The 10230-nt window shown below is 46.7% G+C and overlaps 1 protein-coding gene across 1 annotated transcript; it reads right to left on the reverse strand.

Annotated features, from left to right (window-relative positions):
• Window positions 1–7603: 7603 nt before the first annotated feature.
• On the reverse strand, window positions 7604–8523 carry LOC131217450 (classical arabinogalactan protein 9-like). Its single transcript, XM_058212370.1, has 3 exons — window positions 8484–8523; window positions 7975–8399; window positions 7604–7666 (listed from the first exon to the last, which is right to left on the reverse strand). Exons 1-3 carry the CDS (start codon window positions 8521–8523, stop codon window positions 7604–7606), a joined length of 528 nt encoding a protein of 175 aa, XP_058068353.1.
• Window positions 8524–10230: the final 1707 nt, after the last annotated feature.

Consider the following 10230-nt stretch of genomic DNA (forward strand, 5'->3'; position numbering starts at 1 on the left):
CGGATTGGGTGAAAAATAAATATCACGGTGGGCCCCCAGTTCTCAGTGACCTTATCAACAGTTAGATGGCAAATAAATATTATGGTGGGCCCCATGAGTTGTCGACGGGTTGGATGGAAAATAAATAACACGGTGGGCCCCTAGTTCTCAGTGACCTTATCAACAGTTAGATGGCAAATAAATATTATGGTGGCCCTTGCATTTATATTATATTACATTATAATATGGTATATTATGATATATTATATTATATTGTATTATAATATATATATATATATATATATATATATATATATATATATATATATATATATATATATATATATATATATATATATTTATATATATATATATATATATATGGAGGGTGGGCCACGTGCATGAGACCCACCGCTGAAGTATGGGTTCCTGTTCCACCATCCAGATGGAACAGTGGCTCACCATGATATGTGAGTAACTCCACCATGATACGTGTATTTCATCAATGTCGTCCATATGTTTTATATCCATGTTTTCCATCTTATATGAGGCCTACCTTGATTTGTCTAAGGCCCATTGTTGAGGCCTACCTTGACTTGTATGAGGCCCATTATGATGTATTTAAGGCCCATTGTAGTGTGATTCCCCATGGTTTATGGGTTGACCTTTATAGCAGGCTATACCTTGGGAGCAATGATGGTTTGACGTCCACATTGTAAGGATAATGTTGGTTAAATGTTCGCATTGTCACTCTCCTCAAGGCCCACTGATAGGCCCATAATTGTAGTGAGTAGGCCGTCTAGGTCCATATCCGTTATGCACAAGCCCATCACCCTATGACATGTTTAGTATAGATCCATGATTCATGATCATACGCATCATATGTATGTATGATATGACGAGTGACTGATCATAACATATGCCTTCGGGCGGATTATTTATGGGCTCCCTAATAGGCGGAGTTGCCCTACATGAGCGCGCGGCGCGCGCAGGATTGTTGCATGTTTGGTAGGGTGATTCATGCACTTGCATTTGTGTGATCATGATTATTGTATGCCCTAGCAACATCAGGGCCAAAGCCTCCACAGACACATCGTGGGTGGCTGGATTGGATACCGAAAAGGTTTGGTTCTAGCATACGGGCGCCATAGATGCCCCTGGGTGAAAATCCCTAAATCCGATGGTACCAGAGGATGACTTCAATGTCGAGACTGAGTGGATACACGAGCGCTCGAGGGCCATATACCAGTACGCTGCATCTCCCACTGTACCGTGGTCGGTTGGAAAGGGGTGTGACCTTACCCGCCTGAGTGAGGGAGCAATTTCTAGGTTGAGTTTTACCAGCTTAAGGAATAAGTCCGCTATCGGGGCCCGATATTGGCAGGCGGGTAGTGAGGTCTCTTCCGTTCTCCCAGTTATGAGCTCGGATAGGGACGGCAAGCTGACGTAGAGTGTACTAGACCCTGGTGATTATCCAGACTGAGAACCGTACTGATTTGATGCTCTAGTGAGGAGTTGCATTGATAGGTGGATGTGGATTGGCATGCTTGACTTGCATCTCGCATCGCATGTTCTTGATATGACCGATAACATTCATATCTTGCACCGCATAGCCTTGGTACGGCTGATTGCATTCATATACTCATCAACATAATTCCATATTACTCTGACCTTGCATTCTGAGCATACTTATATTGCGCAAACACTTACACCACCCTCTAAGCTTTCTATAAGCTTATGCACGATTGATGCGTGCAGGTGACGCTAGGTTGCAGCCTTAGTCTCACTGCAGTTGGAGTGTGCAGTCGAGCTTCTGGAGTTTTGTTACCTTCGTTATAGTGTATTTTCCTTTCATATGCACTGTACTTAAAGTTTTTGATCATAGTGGATTTTGTGATGGTGTTTTTGTGGTTATTGTTCGTGGATTATGCTTTTGGTTATGCTCATTATGAATTAAATTGATATTAGAAATCTTCCTTGCAGGATCTCAAGATCGGAACCTAGTAAATGGGTGCCGGGAGTCGAGAATGGGGTTCTACGGAGGCTGTCGGCGTCGGATTCGGCGATCGTGAATTTTGTGAGCCCGGTTTCCGAGTTCGAGGTGTGACATAAAATGCCTACAAATAGGTTTAAATAGTAACTTAAGACACATGCTCCAACTGGGCATAAAATCTGGACAGCAACATAGGTTGTCCATATTTTAGCCCATGCAAATAAATCAAGAGGTCCATAGCCCTTATTCCTCATGTGGGCTCCACCCTGATAGGTTCAAAAAATTTCAGACCCATCAGATCTCTTAAGCCTCCATAAAAATTCATTTTAGAGGCCATCCAAACTATGCATGCATGATCGGGCCTGGACGTCCAATCAAAGTGGGCTTAGACGTCCCATCTTGCTGGGGGCCTGGGATGTTGCTGACCTAGTTTAATGGGCCACACATCATCAGAGAATGTACAAAAGAAGATAAGGGAAAGAAGGGAGATGAGGAGCAAGATTGGCCATAGGTAGGAGGTCTCGCCACTAATGGGCAACCCACACACAAATCCACACCATCACTATATCATACACTTACATGCAAGCCAAGATACATCAAAATAAGTTGGTGGATGGTAGAGATCCCTTCCCTGCATGCATGCAAAGGCCTAGGTGGCCCATGTGATGCAAGAATTAAGAGGAAATCATCGTAGTGGGTCCATGGAAAATGGCCCACAATGGAATGGATTGTGAAGGATCTATGCCCTTGGCCTTCATCTTAGGAACCATGTAGGGCCTCCACCATGGATTGGTGGGCCTTACATGCTTCCATGCATGTAGAAGAAAGAAGTGAAGAAAGGGAAGAAGAAGAAGAGATGAAGAATGTTGATGAAACACCCACCTTAAAGCTTATCCTCCTTCTTCCACACTTGGGTTCTATAGCTCCAATGATGAAGTTTTAATAGTTGGGATGGGTTTTTAAGGGTTAGATTGGGAGAGATCTAGCTTGGAAGGGGCTGGAGAATTTGGAAAATTTTGGAGGAATGTTGCTAGCTAGAAATGAGGAGGGAGAGATAAGAGGAGAGAGAGAGAGAGAGAGAGAGAGAGAGAGAGAGAGAGAGAGAGCATGATGGGTTTGTAAGTAGGGAGGAGTTTACAAAGTTTTAGGTTAGACTACGCCTCTTGGTGGTGTTTGTGGTTGGTGGTGTTAATTATGGATCTTTGTGTAGTGTGTGAGTAGTGTACCTTGGAACTTGTGCCAAGGGAGATGGTGGACCACATGCATTCCACCTAAGTGGGCCACATGATCAATGGTCATATAATGAAATGTACACAACTTTTGATCTACATATCGAATTTATGCGCGAGACGCGGCGTTGGAATCGCATCAACAATGCGGTTGCAATGACATAGGTCTTGGGTCAATCTGAGTCAGGTCTACATGTCCGAACTCAAGGATGACCGTAAACACTATCCTAGGGTCGCAGGTCATTGAAATTTTACCGGTAGGACCGCGGGACCAAAATAAACGAGATGCATACTCACACACACATACATGCACACATGCGAGCTTGAGTTGGGTCTCACAATCCTCCCCACCAATAAAGAAATTTTATCTTCGAAATTGATAAAACTGAAACAACAACATGCATAAACATTATCACATATATCTCAATCATCAATTACAAGAGAAAGCAATCAAGTAATATAAGCAATCAATCATCGAATAAATGGGAATAACGCTCTCTAATCTCGGCCTCGCATTCCCAAGACGCCTCGGCCTCTGAATGATGACCCCATTGAACCTTCACCAAGGGAAAGACCTTGGTCCTGAGGACCTGCTCCTTCCAATCAAGAATACGAATTGGCTGCTTAATGTAGGAAGCATCCTCACGGACCTCAAGTGTTTGCCAATCAATCACAGGAATAGTGTCCGACCCACACTTTCACAACATAGAAACATGGAACACGTCGTGGATCGCGGACAACTCAGGAGGTAAGGCAAGCTTATAGGCCACAACGCCTACGCGCTCAGTAATCTCAAAAGGTCCAATAAATCTCGAGGCGAGCTTGCCCTTCACACCAAAGCGAACCACGCCCTTCATTGGCGAGACCTTGAGATATACCATGTCCCTAACTGCGAACTCGAAGGGTCGACGCCGACGATCAGCAAAACTCTTCTACCAGCTCTGAGCTATGCGCATCCTTTGCCCGATAACATCAGTAGCTTCTGACGTTTGCTGCACAAGCTCATGACCTAAGAGACGACACTCTCCTACCTCGGTCCAACAACTACGAGATGTACACGGTCTACCATAAAGTGCCTTAAAAGGAGTCATGCCGATAGTCGCCTGATAGCTATTATTGTACGTGAACTCGGCGAGGCTCATATGATCATCCCAACTGCCCGCAAAGTCAATCACACAAGCCCTAAGTATATCCTCAAGGATCTAGTTGACCCTTTCGGTCTGCCCATCCGTCTACGGATGATAAGCAATACTGAGATGCCAAGTGACCCCCAATGCCTACTGAAAACTCCAAAATTGAGACGTAAATCTGGAGTCTCAGTCTGAAACAATCGAAACTGGGACATCATGCAGTCTCACAATCTCTTCAATAAATATCCTCACCAACCGGTCCATAGACCAGGAAGCACGCACTGGAATGAAATGAACTGACTTCGTCAGACGATTGACGATAACCTAGATAGTATCATGACCGCGCTGAGTCCTTGGAAACCCTGCAATGAAGTTCATCGATACGTGCTCCTAGTTCCACTCTGGAACGCTCAATGGCTACAAGGGACCAGGGGGTCTTTGGTGATCGGCCTTGACATACTGGCATGTGTCACACTCGGTCATAAAACCAGTAATTTGGCGCTTCATCCCATGCCAAAAATACTGCCTCCTCATACTCGATACGTCTTCGTGAAGCCCGGGTGAATAGTAAGTCTCGATCGGTGTGCCTCGGTCATCAGATAACGACGTAACTCTGGCATGTCCGCGACACACAATCGGCCTCTGAAGCGTAATCCACTATCGAAACCAATCTTTCAGTCTGATTGCTCCATGGATGCGGCCTCTGCTCGGTACTCCTGAAGTGACTCCTCCGTCTGCTGAGCCTCGATCACCCTTGCCACCAAAGAGAATTGAATTGACAAGCTCGAAAGATGAACAATGGAAGGCTGCAGACCGAACTCAAAGTCATACTCTGAAACATCCTCGAGCATCTTCCACTGACGCACCATCATCTGTGCCACTAGGCCTCATGGTTGATGGTTGAGTGCATCCGCCACCATGTTTGCCTTGCCCGGGTGGTAATGAAAGTCAAAATCATAGTCCTTTAACAGCTCCATCTATCGCCTCTAACGTAAGTTCAACTCGGACTGCGAAAATAGATACTTTAAGCTATTATGGTCTGAGAAGAGCTTGAACCTGACCCCATATAGATAATGCCTCCACACCTCCAGTGTGAAGATAACTGCTGTAAGCTCCAAATCATGAGTGGGGTAGTTCAGCTCATGGACCTTGAGCTAGCATAAGGCATACGCCACTAGTTTTCCGTGTTGCATCAGTACAACACATAAGCCAACTCTAGAGGCATCGGTGAAAACAACAAAACCCTCACTCCCATCAGGAAGAGTGAGAACAGGAGCGGACGTGAGGCGATCCTTCAACTCTGTGAATGCCTCATCGTAGGAGTTACTCTAGACGAACTCGACGCACTTCCGCGTCAACTGGGTCAGCGGTGCTGTAATACGGGAGAAACCCTCGATAAACCGTCGATAATACCCCGTTAGACCAAGGAAGCTATGAATCTCGGACGCGTTCGTGGGCTGGCCCCACTGACGTACTGCATCAACCTTCGAGGGGTCCACGTCGACACCCTCCCTCGTCACCACATGACCGAGGAACTTCATCTCCTTCTGCCAAAGCTCGTACTTCTCCAGCTTCGCATACAGCTAGTGGGCATGGAGGGTCTCCAGCACAATCTGCAGGTGCTCCACATGGTCCTCTCGGGTCCTCGAATACACAAGAATATCATCAATGAATACCACCACGAACTGATCGAGGAACAACTGGAAAACCTCGTTCATCAACTGCATGAATACGATGGGCGCATTGGTCAGTCCAAACGACATGACCAAGAACTTGAAGTGACCATAGCGAGTCTGGAAAGCCGTCTTCAGAATGTCCTCCTCTCAGACCCAAATCTGATGGTAACCAGAATGTAAGTCTATCTTGGAAAAATACTGTGCACCCTGCAACTGGTCAAACAGATCATCAATATGGGAAAGCAGGTATCGGTTCTTGATGGTGACTCTGTTGAGCTCGCGATAGTCCACATAGAGCCGTAACGAACCATCCTTCTTCTTCACAAACAATACTGGGGCTCCCTAAGGGGAACTGCTGGGATGAATGAAACCTAACTCCAAGAGCTCATCCAACTACTCCTGCAGTTCCTTCAACTTCAACGGTGCCATCCGGTAGGGGGCCTTCGAGATAGGCGCGGTACCGGGTACCAAATCAATCTGGAACTCTACTTGCCGACGCGGTGGTAAATTCACGATCTCTTTAAACACATCTGAGTACTCACAAACAACTGACAGCTGCTCAAAACTCTTTGCCATAAAATCCTCAATGACTGAAGCCAAGAAACTAGATAACGGCTCTCCTCTGGGCTCGACGATGAACTGGAATACTGGTAAGCCTAGGATATGAAACGTGACTGTCCTCACGACACAGTCTAAGATGACACCATACTTCGTAAGCCAGTCCATACTCAGAATAACATCAAAGCCCGACATCGGCATCATGAACAGATCGGTAGGAAGGAACATCTCGCCCACTAACACCGGGCAAGAAGGGCAGCGACGGGTTAACACAACAGACTTCCCCATGGGAGTTGAGACTGCAAAGGCCTAAGACACGGACTTCGACGGAATACCAGTCAATTGGCAAAACTGCTCGACGACAAAAGAATGGGAAGCACCAGAATCAAACAAAACATGAGCAACATAAGAAGAAACAAGAAGAATACCCTCAACGACTCCACCGATCGATGACTGCTGGTCCTAGCCTGGCGCCTACTGCACAGAATAAAAGCGGCCCTGAGCTGGTAGGGGAAGCAACCTGGAAGACTGAGAGTCCTGAGTCTGTGCCTGCTGGGCTGCTATACATACTGGTCCTAAGGGCCGGACATACGGATATCCCCTCTACGGCTGCTGCTGTCTCTACTGTTGCTGCCTCTGCTACTGCTGTCTTTGCTGAGGAGGTCTGCCTGGCTGCCTCTATTATTGAGGAGGAGCCCTAGGAGTGGCGGGTGGAAGCTGTGCTCTTTGCTACTACTAAGGAGGATGAGGAGGAGCCAACTGCGGTGGCCTCTGTTACTGAATAGGGAAAGGGCACTCACGCCTCCGATGCCCGGCCTGTCCACAACCGAAGTAAACACCGAAAATGGGCCAGAAGATAAAGTGGCTGGCGGTGCTGATAATGATGAAGCTATTGACTGAGCCGCAGGCTGCTGAAACCCTGATCTGCCCCTTCGTCTTTGCTGACGATGCTGCCTGGAACTGCCGGTTGGTGCCCTCCTATTTTGGTCTCCACCGGAACTCTGCTCTCTTGACCTTTGGGTTATAGCCTAGTCCTCCTCATAAACTAGTGCCCGATGAAAGACCTGGTCGAATGTCTCTAAATAATGCCCTACCACATGGCTGCGAAAGGCAGGACGCAAACCAGTCACAAAACGATGGACCCTCATCTTCTCATCGCTCGTGAGATGAGGAGTAAATCTAGACAAGGCCAAGAAATGAGCCTCATACTAAGATACGGTCAAATCTCCCTAAACTAGGGTCTCAAACTCGATAACCCACTGGATCTAAACGTGCTCGAGGAAGAATTTCTGGTCGAAACAGACTACGAACTCCTCTCATGTCCAAACCAACTGAGGCCCAACCATCCTAGATACGGATGACCACCAGTGACGGGCCTCACCCTGAAGAAGATAGGTTGCAAAGGATACTCTCTGATCCGCAGGATATTGAATAGTGTCAAAAATCTTCACAACCTCAGTGCACCAAGCCTCGACAGCAGAAGGGTCAGGATCACCACTAAACCTCGAGGGATCATGCTGCCGGAACTCTCGAGCTATCGCACTAGCACGCGGTAGGTCAGAATGCACAGAAACCTCAGCGGTAGCAGGCTGACGGGTTTGCAACACAGTGGCAACAAGCTGCATCAGCTGGTGAAAATGCTCGACTCCTATAGGTACTGTCGGAAAAGCAGGGGCAGCACTCGCCTCAGGTGGAGGCACGGGTGCGGCCGACGGGGTAGGAGCCTCAGTAACTAGAATAGTAGACTGAGGAGGGGGGATCGGTGGAGGAACTGGAGCTACTAAAGGAGCTGACACTACAGGCTCGACTGGAGGAACAGGATGGATCGGGACCTCTGGAATTGGATCCTCAATAATAGGAGCAGGATGTGCTCAAGTAGGGCAGGTATCTCGGGTGCCTCGTTCACGGGCACCATGACCATGGGTGCCGCGACCTTGGGTGCCACGCCTAGGTGGCATTGTCTACAAAACAACAAAGACACGAAGAATTAGGACAATTACAGGCTTAATACAGAGCGAAAGGAAAGGTCTCGGGACACTACTTGTCCTATGCTCTGAGCAAACATGCAATGTCATCTCGAATTATTCCAGAATTACTTGCTATGCTCTGATACCAACTCTTGTAACACCCCAAACTCGGTAACCGGACACAGAAGGAACCCGATGGCCAGTTCTGGCTGTAACAGCCTCCATAGTACCCCATTCTCTGCTCATGAGGCAGGTTCCGATCCTGGGATCCTATAAGGAGGATTTTCATAATAGTATAATCATTTTTGATGCAAGCATACCTAAATTCATAACAAATACATCTGAAAATAACAAAGGATACACATCACAAAATCCACTAAGAATTTGAACCTTTACAAGCTTACATCAGGTCCAAAAGGATATACATAAGGTAATTAGAAAAGAAAGAAATCAGCAACACTTGAGTCCTCAAGCTCAACTCTACTCCATGCTCTGTTGCTACGACGCCTGCCTAGGGTCTCCTGCACGCATCAATCGTGCATGAGCTTATAGAAGCTTAGAGGGTGGTGTAAGTGTGTGACAAAGGTGCAAAGAAGAATAACAGGAGGTACAGGGAAAGAAACATGCTCAAGAGAATATCACTAGCCTTACCAAGGCATATCATGAATATAATGCAATGAGTATTAGATGCCATACCAAGACAATGCATGAAGGGGCTTACACAGCCATGCTAATGCGATGCAAGTAATGCCAGTGCTCATATCCAAATCACATATCAAGTACATTTTCAATCATAAGGAAATCACCGGGGTCTATTACGTTGCTGAATGACTGTCGCTCTACAGACCCCGCATAATCAAACAAACATAACAGACCTCACTACCCGCCTTTGGATAGCCAATTACCAACAAGGCCTGAAGGTAGCAGACCCATTTACGAGTTGGTCAGACTCAGCCTAGCAACGCCTCCTCACACCAGGCAGGTAAGGCCACTCCCCTATCCAATCGACTACATGATAGTGGGAGTCGCGGGCTAATGGTATAAGGCCCTCGTGTGATCATAGTTTCTACTTAGTCACGATGTTAGAACAGATCCTTAGTACCATGAAAGTTTTGGAAATTTCACCCATGGGCATCCTATGCACCTGGTATGCTCAAGTAATATTTTCGGTGTCCACACATACGGCCATCTACGAATGTCCTTGTGAAGGCAAGGCCCTGATAAAGCAAGGGTGGTATCATCATGAAATGTGATGTCAATGCATGAGTCACACATACAGATCATGCGCAAGCTTTAGGCACTCAATGTACACAAGGGGAGAAACTCCGTCCCTCAATGACCACCATACAATGCAATTAATTCGTACAGATAATGCATATGGGTCACAATGATATAAGTGTGCTACCTGTAAAATGTATTCCTCCTCCCAAGGAGGGACAAGGACAAGATCTATGGACAAGTACTCTAAGGAGAAATGAAGTTCTCGTAGTGGGGGCCCAACAATTTGGGATGACCCACAAGCTAAGGGAGACCTAAAACCTCAAGGAGGAAACGAGCCTAACAAGGTCCAAGGTGGGCCTTCAACCACCTATTAAGTCCTTATGGGCCTACCTTAGGGCCGCCAAGGAGGACGTCTAATTCAACTAGGTCCCAAAAAGGTAGCCTGCTACGTTTGTAAAGAAAAGTCCAAGGCCCAAA

Source organism: Magnolia sinica, chromosome 10 (assembly GCF_029962835.1).
Source record: "Magnolia sinica isolate HGM2019 chromosome 10, MsV1, whole genome shotgun sequence".
NCBI classification, from domain to species: domain Eukaryota; kingdom Viridiplantae; phylum Streptophyta; class Magnoliopsida; order Magnoliales; family Magnoliaceae; genus Magnolia; species Magnolia sinica.

Excerpts from the sequence above, each read along its gene's own strand:
- LOC131217450 (XM_058212370.1), bottom strand. The coding sequence starts at position 8,523 with ATGCCACCTAGGCGTGGCACCCAAGGTCGCGGCACCCATG. Across the intron at positions 8,400-8,483 it reads CCAAGGTCGCGGCACCCATG|AGGTCCCGATCCATCCTGTT; the intron begins GTCATGGTGCCC and ends ATCCAATTCCAG. Across the intron at positions 7,667-7,974 it reads AATATCCTGCGGATCAGAGA|CCATGTGGTAGGGCATTATT; the intron begins GTATCCTTTGCA and ends TGCCTTTCGCAG.